At 49.8% G+C, this 14,639-nt stretch overlaps 3 protein-coding genes across 3 annotated transcripts in view; 1 reads left to right on the top strand and 2 right to left on the bottom strand.

Annotated features, from left to right (window-relative positions):
• TSPEAR (thrombospondin type laminin G domain and EAR repeats) overlaps positions 1–14,639 on the bottom strand; it is a 162,938-nt gene that overhangs the window by 71,122 nt on the left and 77,177 nt on the right. The gene's annotated exons all lie outside the window — the stretch shown is intronic.
• Positions 560–1,258, bottom strand: LOC113917230 (keratin-associated protein 10-3-like). The gene has a single exon (XM_035728729.1). It carries the CDS (start codon positions 1,256–1,258, stop codon positions 560–562), a length of 699 nt encoding a protein of 232 aa, XP_035584622.1.
• Positions 6,889–7,590, top strand: LOC113917343 (keratin-associated protein 10-8-like). The gene has a single exon (XM_027585075.1). It carries the CDS (start codon positions 6,889–6,891, stop codon positions 7,588–7,590), a length of 702 nt encoding a protein of 233 aa, XP_027440876.1.

A 14,639-nucleotide genomic window follows, 5' to 3' on the forward strand; every position in this document is an offset into this window, starting at 1 on the left:
TGAGAACCCCCAGACCACGACCCGTGTGCAGGTGCCCAGCCTCGGGAAGCCCTGGGCACGCAGGGCCCAGCAGCACTGACCGTCCTGGGCGAGGGCGTGGCTCCCAGCCCGGGGCCCTGCCCAGAGGAGTCAGGCCCCTGCCCTGCGCCATTTCTCAGTCCCTCATTCCTAGAAATGTTCGCGGCGGAAGGAGACCAGTGTCTGGTCAAAACCCTGGGATCCCCCCGCCCCCATGAGGGTCAGAGGAAAGGAAGCAGATCCGTTGGTGAAGTGAGTTTATTGGGGTGCCCAAGGAGGTGCTGGCAGGTCGGCCGTTGAGGCCAAGGGACCCGAGCAGACAAACTGGGAGGGAAGGACAGGGGACCAGAGCAGGTGTAGGCACCTCCCGGGGAGCAGCGGGGTCAGCGTGCCTGGGAGCTAGGAGGTCAAGGTCAGGTCAGGGGAGTGGACACATGGGGGACCCCGTCCTGGGGTCAGGACTGGACTGAGGGGGGGCTGGGAGGACCACCGTCACTGGGTGGGTCCTGAGCCCAGCTGGCCCCGGGGGGGACGGGCCCCGTCAGCAGCAGGACTTCTGGGCCGAGGCGGGCACGCAGCAGGCCTGGCGGGAGCCCACGGGCCGGCAGAGCAGGGACACGCAGGAGGCCCGGCGGCAGCAGCTGGGCTGGCAGGAGGACGCGGGCACGCAGCAGGCGGGCCTGCACACGGGCTGGCAGAGCAGGGACACGCAGGAGGAAGGCCTGCAGCAGGACGAGGAGCAGGGGCTGGGCCAGCTGCAGGAGGGGGCTGAGCAGGGGGAGGTCTTGCAGCAGACAGGGGTGAAGCAGAGGGGCTTGCAGCAGACAGGGGTGCAGCAGATGGGCTTGCAGCAGGCAGGGGTGCAGTAGACGGGCTTGCAGCAGACAGGGGTGCAGCAGACGGACGCACCGCAGGCTTCCTGGCAGGGGGAGGAGCTGCAGCAGGAGGGCTGGCAGGAGCTGGTGCAGGCTGATTGGCAGGGGCTGGACCCGCCGCTCACGGGGGTGCAGATGAGGGTCAGGCAGGAGGTCGGGGCGCAGCCGCTGGGGGTGCAGCCGCTGGACTGGCAACAGCTGGGGGCGCAGCAGGGGGCGGCGCAGCAGGGGGGCTCGCAGCAGCTCTCTGGGCAGTCGTCCACCTGCCAGGAGGAGTCGGGGCAGGAGTCCCAGGAGCCGGGCAGGCAGACGCGGCTGCCGTAGCTCAGGTCGCTGGAGCAGACAGACAGGGTGGACGCGGCCATGGTGGGGGCGGTGGGGCTGGAGGAGGGTGTGCGTGTGAGTGTGAGTGTGTGTGTGTGTGTGTGAGGTGCCTGAGGCTGACAGTCTTTATATCCCTCCTGGCTCTCGTGTTCCAGGTCCCCACAAGCCTCTAGTTCCGGCTCCCAGGCCACGTGAGTAATGTTTCTTTGCCTGGATGTGGTCCAGTTCATAAACCTCCAGGAGCATCTGACTCTGGAGCGGACCCAGTGTCCCAGGGGAGCAGGAGCGGGATGGACATCCAGCCACCAGCCAGGGCTGCCCCGGGGCAGTCGCTCGCTTGGCAGGCAGACGGCATTCGGAAGTTTCTCTGTGGTTCAAACGCCTCTTCCCCCTGAGGATGCAGGACTGTGGCCCCCTGTGAAGGAAGAACCGGAGGCCAGGGGTTGTCAGTGCCTTCCCAGGGCCACCTGCCGGGCTGGGCCTCCTGGCCTGAGCTCTAGAGCATTTCTCATCACCAAAGCGCATCCTGTCTGTGTGTCCACTTTCCACCTGTCTGTGTGCTTGGAGACCACAGGGCTTTGTATATCCAAAGCCTCTGCCCCTTGGGACAAGGACACGGCCTGGGCTGTGGTTATGCGTGAGCCACCTGAGCACCCGGGCTGGACATCAGTGGTGGTCACTGCCCTCGTCTTCCTCTGGGGCAGTCTCATCTGTCAGGACGGCCCCCATCAGTCCCCCCGCAGCCTTTCTTCTGGCCGACTCCCTCACCGCGTGCCCCGCACGACACGAGACAACCCACCACGTCACTAGGTAGCGCACAGACACAGGACACAACAGAAAGATCGGCAATGTGACCACGGAGAGTGAGCATCCCTCAGCCCCGCCTACTAGCACCCCATCCTCCTCTCAGGAAGCAGCTACATTCCCCCCGCCCTTTATCTCTCTGCATGTCTCTGTGTCTCTCTGTTTCTAATTCTCTGTCTGCACACACACGTGCACACACGCACATGGTGCATTTTCGTTAGTCACAGTTGCTAGGTTCTAGAAAGTCACCAAAAACACTGAATTAGCAAATCTGGGAACACTGAACCATCACTCCTGGAGGAACACAGGGTTGGGTCCCTGCAAGCTTTGGTCATATTTTCAGCAACCTTCAATACATTGCTGGCTTGATGTGTGTCTCTGTTTAAAGCGACTTATTTAATAAATACTTGACATACATCTTATTTAACAGTGGACTCACCACCAACGGCACCTTAAGTCACGACCGAGCAAGACTTATCTGACGTGGATTTCCTCCACAAAGCATATGAGCCCCATTGTGCTCAGAACCCTAGACCTTCAGCGCTATGCCTGAGGCCAATTTCACCAGCAAAATCACAGCATAAAGTGCAAAACACAGCACGAAGGAGACAGTAAAGGACAGGCTTACAGTCTGCGAGCTGACACAAGGAGGCAGAGCCTCATTCCACCTCAGCTGGGAACGCGTGTCCACGTCTTAAATTTGGAGCACTCTGCACATGTCCGCGAATGACCACGCACACGTTGTGAGTATTGATTTGGGGTTACAAATAAATTTTAGCGAGTAATTCATGAATAATGAAGATTGGGACTCTATCATCTATTCTCTCTATCCAGGTACGCGAACATGTATAAAGTATTTGTGTATATACATTTTTAAAATACAAACTGCATCATATTCTACCCCCTCTGTTTTTTTGTAACAAAATAACATGGAGCTCCTTTCCTATGAATACATAAAGATTTCGCTTTCTTGGTTGCAGCTGCATAGAATCTCACATTGTCCTGTGTATTTGTTTGTATCTTTCCCATCTTTGTGCTTCCAAACTTCCTGTGCCCTTATATTTAGGATCTAGTTCTTAGAATTTGCATGTAGGTTTTCCATTTTTGTGCAGAATCACAATCTTTATTGTAAATTGAAATATTTAATACTTTACATTTAATTTCATTATTGATAATTGGGTTTATATCTGCGATCTGATTTTATGTTTCCTATTTGTCTCAAATGTTTTATGTTCCTTTTACAAACTATTTCCTGACTGCTTTGGGGTATTTTTGTTATTTATCTCCCCTCTCCCATTCATTACTTGTTGTCTGTGGCTTCGTGACTGTCTCAGAGGTCAGCCCAGAGGCTGCAGTGCGCCTTCCTGGGATAGTCAAGTCTGACGGGCACGGGCACACGGGCCGCTTCTGGAGCAACCCTGAGACCCCTGCACACCTCAGCTCCTCACCTGCTCGAGCTGCACTGTTCATCTCTACTACAGCGTAGAGCCCACGGGAAACTGTAAATATACAGCATACAACATTGCGAATGGAAATGTGGGCCAGTTTCCTGTTTATCCTTGTAGGTTCTCCATCTTCCTTCACTTCTGCCTTCTGGCCATCCTACCTAAAAGCTTCCCGGGATAGTGACTTCAAAGTGCATCTTCTGGTGTGGAATCCGCTCTGTGTCTGCTGGTCTGGCAGCAGACATTGTCCTGTGGAGGTTTTGTGGCACCTTCACCTCCAAATGGCATTCTTGGGGAGCTCTGTTCCAGTTCTGCAGTCATTTCTTTTGGCCCCTTAAAGACACTGTCCCATTACTCCATTCCTGCTGTCCGTCCCCTGTCCGCCACCCACCCACAACCAGAACATCCATTGGTCAATTCATAAATGGCAGTCCTGTGTTCTCTTCAGTCTAGAATTTCTACTGGTTTCTTGGTCTATGTTTCAGTTTTACAATAAAGATCTCCCTCATTACACCTATTTCCCTGAGCACTTTCGCCACCACTACCTTGAAAGTCTGTGCCTGATTAACTCCAGCACTGTCATCTCAGGCTTGTTTCTATCATCTGTTTGTCTCTTGGCATGACTGTAATTCTTGATTGAATGTTTGACATTGTCTGAAAAATTCTAGCAGCTCTGGATGAATTTCCCTCCTTCTGAAGAGTTTCAGCTCTCGCCCTGGCTGGCGGCCTGAGTGGGGCAGAGGACTCATACCGACGTGAGGCTGCTCTACGTCTGGCTTCCCCTTTCCTGGGACTGAGCTGTCCAGGGGTCCCACCCGAGAGCCACTCCTCCTTGGCCAGCCGTCAGGGTTATGAGTCCCCATGGCAATGAGGCTGCAGAAGCTCTGCTTGGGTTTTAATGGTTTTCTGTTGGCTTTCTTAGTATCTTTCCTGTATAGCATAAAAATTGGGCAAATGCATTGAGATTCCACCTGCAGCTCTAGAGCTCTTCTCGGGGACTGCCATCTCCCTGGGGTCTTGTCCCCTTGGGTCCATGCTGCGTCTGCTGGCCTCTCTACAAGCTGGTTACTTCCCCTCACACCCCACACCAAGATTCATCCACTGCACTTCACGAAGAGCCCCTCTGAAATGCCAGATTGCCTCTCTGAAGTCTCCCCGTCTCCACATGTTGGCCCTCAATGCTCAGTCTCATCAGTAGCCTTCAGAAGCTTTGCACAGACATTTTTGTATTTTATCCAGCTTTTCGAGCCATCCTCAGCCGGCATACATACGTCTGACGGAGACGGCAAACATCGCCCTCTCCCTACCCTGCCATGCACTTTCAGCTTACAGATCAGTTCCTGTATCTCCAGAAGGGCCAGAAGCTGAGCACAGGGGGCCAGACTCAGATCTACACCAGTTTTATAACCCAAGACATAAAGAAAGACAACTCAGCCATAGTTTAGTTGAATTCCTAGAACCCCTTTCTTCCCCAGCATGAACGTCCTCATAGGTGAGAGGCCTGGGGTGAGAACCACTGCTGGAAATGGAATGTCCAGGAAGGGTAAGAATTGGAGCCCATGAACACAGCAGGGTCAGCACACACTGCCCAGCACCCCCAGAGCCCTCCCACTGGGGTGTGGTGCCACTCCTCTGGGCCCGGTGCTGCTGAACCCGTTCTTCACTGCCACCATGGGGCACCAAGTGCCTGCCTCCCCTGGCCAGCAGGCCTCCACGGGGCCGTGACCTGTGCACCCGTGCATTCTCTAGCTTGTCACCGTTTCCAGCACATGGGGGGATTGGGCTCCACAGCGAATAAATTCATGCTTGGAAGATAAAAGGATCAGAAAGGAGGGAAATTTATTTAGCAGAAGGAAGCAAAACCACTTGGTGGCCACTTGGATGTTATTTGCAGAAGAAAGAAAGGGGTTTGGATGACTTTGGATGACTTTTAGGTTTCTGGCTGGGCTGACCCAAGGAACGCAAGTTGGTACAGCCACTTTGGAAAACAGTATGGAGGTTCCTCAAAAAGTTAAAAATAAAGCTACCCTATGACCCAGCAATTGTATGACTGGGTATTTACCCCAAAGATACAGATGTAGTGAAAAGAAGGGGCACCTGCACCCAAATGTTCACAGCAGCAACGTCCACAATAGCCAAACTGTGGAAGGAGCCGAGATGCCCTTCAACAGATGAATGGATAAAGAAGATGTGGTCCATATATACAATGGAAGATTACTCAGCCATCAGAAAGGATGAATACCCAACTTTTGCCATCAACATGGATGGGACTGGAGGAGATTATGCCAAGTGAAATAAGTCAAGCAGAGAAAGTCAGTTATCATATGGTTTCACTTATTTGTGGAACATAAGGAATAGAATGGAGGACATTAGGAGAAGGAAGGGAAAAATGAAGGGGGGGGATATCAGAGGGAGAGATGAACCATGAGAGACTATGGACTCTGAGAAACAAACAGGGTTTTAGAGGGGAGGCGGGAGGGGGGATGGGTTGGCCCGGTGACGGGTATTAAGGAGGGCACGTACTGCATGGAGCACTGGGTGTTACACGACAACAATGAATCATGGAACACTACATCAAAAACTAATGATGTATTGTATGGTGACTAACATAACATAATAAAATAAAATTAAAAAAACAATCAAGAAAATCAACAGGAAACACAAAAGCAACCATTGTTTTTCCTATGGAGGATTTTTGGGAGCTGCACTTCCTGTAGGGGAGAAAATAGGGCGCTCCAGTTTGTACTCAAGGTTTGCAGCCTTTGGGGTGTAAAAAGTCCATGGACAGAAGCAGAATCCATGGGCTTGGTGAGTGGTCAGGCAGAAGTGGCCCACATGGCCACCCAAGGACATGGAAAGTGTGGCCACCTGACTGTCCCACCTTCACCTGCATGTGCACTCAGGGGAACTCCCCGCACCATAGAGAGGACCAGGGAGTCACAACCAGAACATGTCCGGCTCCACACCCTCTCTTTCTCCGGCAGCTGCGCCCCCCTGACAAGTAGAGGCCCCTGGTGTGCACAAGACCCACCCAGGTGTCCACAAAAGGGCAGTTAGGATTCGAATAGATGGATTTCTTACACAGCCAATCCAGCCCCAGCACATGCTATTTACAGACTCACACCATCTAGCTCAATGTATGTTCTGGACCAGAGGTAGCCTAGGATGAGTCAACAGACCCCAAAATATACTAGGAGTTTTATAGCTAAGGAAACGTCTCATGGAACCCAACATAGAGCTGGTGCTAATGAGAGTCCCCTGGGCTCCAAACACCAACAAGGAAGGGAGGCGAGTCGGGCCTGCTGCTGGAACAACACACACACCCAATATAAAAGCCGACAGACAGCTCGAGCCCCTCACACACACACACTCACACACTCACACTCACACGCACACCCTCCTCCAGCCCCACCGCCCCCACCATGGCCACGTCCACCCTGTCGGTCTGCTCCAGCAACTTGAGCTACGGCAGCCGCGTCTGCCTGCCCGGCTCCTGGGACTCCTGCCCCGACTCCTCCTGGCAGGTGGACGACTGCCCAGAGAGCTGCTGCGAGCCCCCCTGCTGCGCCGCCCCCTGCTGCACCCCCAGCTGTTGCCAGTCCAGTGGCTGCACCCCCAGCGGCTGCGCCCCAGCCTCCTGCCTGACCCTCATCTGCACCCCCGTGAGCGGCGGGTCCAGCCCCTGCCAGTCATCCTGCACCAGCTCCTGCCAGCCCTCCTGCTGCAGCTCCTCCCCCTGCCAGGAAGCCTGTGGTACATCAGTCTGTTGCACCCCTGTCTGCTGCACCCTTGTCTGCTGCACCCCTGTCTGCTGCCAGGCCTCCCCCTGCTCGGCCTCTTCATGCTGCCAACAGTCTAGCTGCCAGCCCTCCTGCTGCAGCTCCTCCCCCTGCCAGGAAGCCTCTGGTGCATCCATCTGCTTCACCCCTGTCTGCTGCAAGCCCGTCTGCTTCACCCCTGTCTGCTGCAAGGCCTCCCCCTGCTCAGCCCCCTCCTGCAGCTGGCCCAGCCCCTGCTCCTCGTCCTGCTGCAGACCCTCCTCCTGCGTGTCCCTGCTCTGCCGGCCCGTGGGCTCCTGCCAGGCCTGCTGCGTGCCCGCCTCGACTCAGAAGTCCTGCTGCTGAGTGATCTTAAGGGAACTCCAAAGCTCAAGAGCTCATCTGCACAGCCTGGATTCTTTATTAAGCACCAAGACAAGTGTCTAGTCCCATCCCTTGGGCCCTGCGGTGGACACTGGTCACCCGTTCCCCACTGTGCACTTGTCCCACTGACTTTCCTCAAGTACTAACTTTTCCCAAGTCAACATGCCCTGCCTCCTCACCTGGGTTGGCAGTGACCCCGGCAAGGCCAGCTGGGCTCCCCCAAGCCTTTGAACCTTATGTACAGTGAAGGGAGAGAAGATCAGCTATCTCCTCCAGAGCTGTGTCTCATCATTGCCACCGGACCCAGTGTAGCCCTGGCCCCTGAGCTGGTTTCTCCATCACCCCTCACTCTGTGAGCTGTCAATCCCTCCAATAAATTCTTATTTTGATTGGTTTAACCAGATTGCATGTCTGTGATTTCCAACAAAGACCCCTCCCTGACACCCTCCGCGTAAGGGCGGTCTGTGGTTGTCCCCCAGCCGCCAGGTTCCTATCCTTCAGTAGAGTCCAGGAGGTGCCTCCAGTGACTTGTGTGTCTGGCATGTGGACACACATTCAAGGACATACAGGCTGAATAGTCTGATGGCAGTGTCTGGGGAAGAGCCACCCTTCACTGTTGACTTCCCGGAACCCAGACCGTCTCCAGCCCCCGCACTCCAGAAGGATGGACTCCACAGGCCCGTGTAGTTAAGAGCTAGCACCACAGGCCAGGGACAGCTGTCCTTAGGCCTGTTCACAAGGTGGGCCCTTGGGGGCTGTCTGGGAATGTGGATTTGGGGAGGGTTTCCACCCATATGATAGGAGGGCCTCGCTGGGCATAAACTGTACAAATACTATGGCTTGTGCTAAATACCCACTCTTCCTGGGGATCTGGAATTTTCGTACAAGCCAGGCAGAGGGTGCCCACATAACACGGCCCCAATAAAAACCCTGGGTGCTGACCTCTGATGAGCTCCCTGGGGGGTGACACATCCTACACGTTGTCACAGCTCCTGTTTGGGGAGTTAGGCATGTCCTGTGTGACCTCAATGGGCAGAGCTCTGGAAATGTGTGCCCAGTATCCCTTGGCTTCTCCCCATGCACCTTTGCCCTGGGCTGATTCTGCTCTGTGTGCTGAGTCCTGGGAGGTCCCCTAGCAAATCACCAAATCCTGGGGTCCCCCAGACCCATCAGCCTGGCAGAAATGTTTGAGTCTGATGACAGCAGGCATGGCCGGGAGGGTAGAAACAAGGTCTGCTCTGTGCTGCAGGTGAGTCTTCATGTTTCAGAGCAAGTTGGTACATCCAGAAAAGCTGAACCTGTGCACATCCTACACCCCAGGGTGGCTCTCCTGGAGAAGACCTCATGTGTGTGCACATGAAAGGCATCAAAAACACGTGGATTAGTTCACCACAGACTTTGGAGGGCCTAAATGTTAAACACCATGAGACACCCTTCAGTAGGAGAATGGACAACCAGATCACAACACAAAAAGAAGGCAGCTGACTGCGTGTCTGTATGGGGAAAACAAACTTTGCCTACTTCCTCACATCATGCACAAAATTAATGCATGGAGGGCAAAAATATTAGAGCTTAATGCAGAAGGTAAAATAGTGGAGATCCAAAAGGATACACGGGAGAATATCTTCACAACTTTGTGGTAGGCAAAGACATCAAAAACACTAAACATAAAAGGAAAGAGTCAGGGGCACCTGGGTGGCTCAGTCAGTTCAGTGTCCAACTCTTGGTTTTGACTCAGATTGTGATCTCATGGGTGGTGGGATTGAGCCCGGCGTTGGGCTCCTTGCTCAGTGGGGAGTCTGCTTAAAGTTTCTATCCCTCTACCCCTCCCCCCACTCACACGATTTCACACACACTCTCTCTAAAACATAAATAAATAAGTCTCAAAAAAAAAGAAAGAGTCATTACACTGGACTTCATTAAAATTAGAAATTACTATTCATCAAAGGACACAATGAATACCACAACACATCCATTAGGATGCCTCAAGTTAGCAAGTCTAACTACCCTGAGTGTCAGCGAGGATGTGGAGAAACTGAAACATACACATTTGCTAGAGGGAATGTAAACAGGTATGGTCACTTTGGAACCAGTTTGGCAGTCTCTCAATCATACACCAAATCATGTGGCCCAGACATCCCACTCCTGGCTTTTTACCCAAGAGAAGTAGCCACACAAGTCCACACAAAGAATTGTTCATGAATGTTCATACCAGCCATATGTGCATCAACAGCTGAGTGGATAAACAAATTGTGTTATATACACACAATGGAATACTACTCAGCACAAAAAGAAGGCAACCATATACATATTTATATATCTCAATACACTCGGGGAAGACGCCAAACCTTGAGAGTTCATACTATATAATTTAATTTATGTGAAACTGTAGAGAACACAAATCTGACCTAGATGGGAAGGAATTCTGTAGTTTCCTGGGCCCAGGGTCCAACGGGGTGGGGTTAAGAGCACATGGGAAATTTTCAGGATGATGGAGAAGTTCTATATCTTGCCTGTGGCAGTGGTCACACGGGTGCATATTTTCCCAAAACTAAGCAAATAGAAACTTTAGATAGGTACATGTTAAGGTGTGTAAATCATACTTTAATAAAGTTGACTTTTTAAAAGGACACCATCAAGAGGATGAGAAAAACAAGTCCCTGACTTGGAAGAGTTGTGTGTAACACTCATACCAAAGGAGTGCCGGAAGAACTTGTATCAGTTCTTCCCAGTTCTGTGTTCAGAACATCACAGTGAGAGCTGTGGTGTAACTATACCATGGGAACTGGCACATGGAACGAATCAGAGCTTTTTTTGTTTTGTTTTATAAAGAGCCAGTTATTAAGCATTTATCACACACCACTGTATATATACAACAATTAACTCACATTGGGATATATAATAAATTTTTATAAGTCAATGAGAAATACAAATAATCTTACTTTTAAAAAACTAAGCAAATGACTTGAACATGAACCTCAGAAGAAAAGATATCCAGGGCGCCTGGGTGGCTCAGTTGGTTAAGCGACTGCCTTCAGCTCAGGTCATGATCCTGGAGTCCTGGGATTGAGTCCCGCATCAGGCTCCCTGCTCTGCAGGGAGTCTGCTTCTCCCTCTGACCCCCCCATCCTCTCTCTCTCTATCTCATTCTCTCTCTCAAATAAATAAATAAAATCTTTAAAAAAAAAAGATATCCAAATATTCAGTGAGCAGCTTTAGTCATCAGGGAATGAAAATTAATGCAATGATGTGGTATCACTACACCATTTCCAAAATGGGTAAAATTTTAAAAGACTGACAATACCTCATTTCATAAAGGATATAGAGTGACTACAAGTCATAAGATTGGCCAGTGGGAATGTAAATATCTTTAGAAAACCATTGGACAAAACATAAGCTAAACTGCCCATGTGCCTGGGGCGCCTGGGTGGCTCAGTAGTTAATCAGCTGCCTTTGGCTCAGGTCATGATCCCAGGGTCCTGGGATTGAGCCCCACATTGGGCTCTCTGCTCAGCAGGAAGCCTGCTTCTCCCTCTCCCACTCCCCCTGCTCGTGTTCCCTCTCTCGCTGTGTGTGTCTCTCTCTCTGTCGAATAAAGAAATAAAATCTTTTAAAAAAATAAAATAAAATAAAATAATAAATAAACTGCCCATGTGCCTATCATTCGACCCAGAAATTCCACTTGTGGGTGCACACTGAAGAAAGATTGGCAAATATGTCCACCCAAAACAAAATGCACAAGAATTTTTATAGCAGCATCATTAATATTAGCCAAATTCTGAAAATAATCTAAGTCTTTATTATTGGGAAAGAGAATGAATCAATAATGCATAGCAAGGTTTAACGTAGCAACTTGTAGCACAGCAAAAAATGAATGAACTACTGAATCTGCGGCCACATGGGTGCTTATCACAGACATTCTGTTGAGCAAAAGGAGCCATAAACTAAGGAGTAGATAGAACAGGCAAAACCAATCCACAGGGAAAGAAGGTGGAGTAGTAACTCCTTGGGGGAGGTGGGTTAACTGAGAAACAGCACAAGGGAACATTTGAAATTCTGGAAATATTCTATGTCTTCAACAAAATATTATAAGAAATAACTTCTCTAATCCAGAAAAGTATACCCAGCTAAATTATCAATCAAGAATAAGGGCAGAATAAGGTCATTTTTAGTTATGCTATGCTCAAAAATTTATCTCCCATGCACCCATTTTCAGAAAGCTACCAGGGGGTGTGCTCCACCCAATAAAGGCATAAACCCAGAAAGGAAAGGACACCACATTCAGGAAATAAGAAGCCCATGGTAAGAGAGAGATGGAGGAAAATCCAAAGACAATGGTGAGAGGACATCCCTGGATGACACCTATGTATGCACCTGTGCAGGCAAGGGAATAGACAGCAGACATCAGCCCACAAATAGAGGGAGCTCTTGGAGAGACATTCCCAATAAAGGAAGCTGGTAGATGACCTGACATGTTCAACCCTCTTGAGTGGAGCTTGGGGATAAATTAGTCAGAGGATTTGGAGAGGATTTAATGATAGGTACACAGAGAAAGAAGCAAATAAACATAAGAAGCAATTGTTAACTCTAAAAAAGGAAAAACACAAGCAAAAACAAAATATGTACAAGTGAGGAAATTAAATCTGGCCCCACTACACAGAACTGGCTATGAACAACATGCCCTGGTTAAAATGATACAGGTTTGACAATGACTTAACCAAATATTGGGATATTACTGCCTTCTGAGGCTAGGAAGAGGAACTTTTCATGGGGCTTGGGGAGAAACAAGAGAAAGTGCCTTCCTCCACAACAGAAAACCACATCATATCCAAAACTGAAAACTCAAGGGGGGGTGGATTGGGAAGATGGCAGTGGAGTAGGAGGGCCCTAGGTTCACCTCATCCCATGAATATAATTCGATAATTCATCCTAAATACCCCAGAAATTGACCTGAAGACTGGCAGAACAAACTCCACAACTAATGGGAGAGAAGAAGCCACATCAAAGAAGGTAGAAGTGCAGAGATGTGGCTTGGGAGAGAAACAGATCATGGCCACTGCAGTGGGGAGGGAGCTGTTGTTATGGAGAGGGGCAACAGACAGACTAGCACACAGGGGAGCACACAGGGAAAATGAATCCCCATAGCAATTGGCATGGAAAGCAAGAGGGTCAGAATTTCATGAGTTCTTACAACCAGCAGGGCTTAGAGCCTGGAGTTTTAAATGTCAGTGTGCTTGGCTCTGGGAGAGCCTGGAGGACATTGGGACTGCTCTTGGAGAAAATGCAAGGCAAACAACCCTCGGACATACAGCATGGAAACAGTGATCTGAAGAACACTTAAGGCACACAGTTATTTGCTCATCTAGGAACACATCCCAGAGAAGCAGCATTTAATGGAGAGGCCCCTCTGTGAATAAAAGAACTGGCAGGTGCCATTTCCCTGCCATATCCCTCAGCATAAGCAAGGGCCACCTGCAAAAACCAGCCCAGTGATGACACTGGCTACCTAACTTGCTTACACCAAACCCCACATCCCCTGTGCTCCAGAAGAACCACCATTCCCAGTCATGCTCACCTAGGTCCCAGTGCAGTGGGCCCCCTCATCCAGAAGAGCAGCCCAAATGTCTATTCACACTGCATCTCCCAATACGGGAGTCTCGAGGAGTCTCAGTTCTGGTAGTGGTGATGACAGGTCTCGTTTCACAAGCAGACCAGAGCACAGCTAATTAAAATATGCCACATTCATGACAGGGACCAAACACTGACCACAACAGATAAAGAAAGCCTAGAGATGACTGGCCTGAAGGATAAAGTAGCCAGGACACAACAGCAGAGTATATGCAGCACACACGGGAGAGAGTCCCTGAAGCACCAAGCCCTGGGGAGAAAGGGACACTATATGGTAGGGCACTACAGGACCTCTTCTTCATAAAGTCATTACCTTCAAAATCAGGAGACACAGCTAACTTTCCTAACACAGAGAAATAGGTACAGAAAGCTAGACAAAATGAGGAGACAGAGGAATTTGTCCCAAATGAAAGAACAGGACAAGGCCACAGCCAGAGATCTAAGTGAAACAAATATAATGGAAAAAAATTTTAAGGTTCATTTATTTATTTTTAGAGAGGGAGAGAGAGAGAGCATGAGTGGGGGAAGGAGTAGAGGGAGAGGGACAAGCAGACTCCATGCTGAGCCCAGAGTCTGACATGGGGTTTGATCCCATGACCCTGAGATCATGACATGAGCCAAAATCAAGAGTCAGACACTTAACCGACTGAGCCACACTGGCGCCCTGCCTGATGGAAAATTTAAAGTAATGATTGTACTTTAAAGTAATGATTGTACTGGACTTGAGAAAAGATTGGAGGACATCAGTGAGACAATTAACAAAGAGATAAGGAGTAACAGCAGAGATAAAGAGCTTGATAAACAAAATGAGAAACAGGCTTGATGGAATGAACAGCAGGCTGGAAGAAGTAGAGGAATGAATTAATGACCTAGAAGACAGACTACTGGAAAGTAATGAAGCTGAACAAAAGAGAGAAAAAAGGATTATGGAACACAAAAATAGACTTAAGAAATCAGCGACTCCATAAAATGTAATAACATTTGTATTATAGAAGAAGAAGGGAGAGAAAAGGGGGACAGAGAATTTATTTGAAGATATAATGCTGAGGGGTGCCTGGGTGGCTCAGTTGGTTAAGCAGCTGCCTTCAGCTCAAGTCATGATCCCAGGGTCCTAGGATTGAGTCCTGCATCAGGTTCCCTGATCAGCAAGGAGCCTGCGTCTCCATCTCCCCTCTGCCTGCTCTTCTCGCTTTCTCTCATAAATAAATAAATAAATAAATAAATAAACCTTTTTAAAAAAAGATATAATAGCTGAAAACTTCTTTCATTAAGGAAGGAAAAGGGAATTCAGATCCAGGGAGTACAGAGAATTCCCACCAAAATCAAGAAAAGCAGATCCACACTAAGAAATATTGTAATTAAAATGACAAACATAGTGATAAAGATAAATATATTAAAAGCAG

The sequence above is a fragment of the Zalophus californianus genome, chromosome 1, assembly GCF_009762305.2.
Source record: "Zalophus californianus isolate mZalCal1 chromosome 1, mZalCal1.pri.v2, whole genome shotgun sequence".
Lineage (NCBI taxonomy): Eukaryota > Metazoa > Chordata > Mammalia > Carnivora > Otariidae > Zalophus > Zalophus californianus.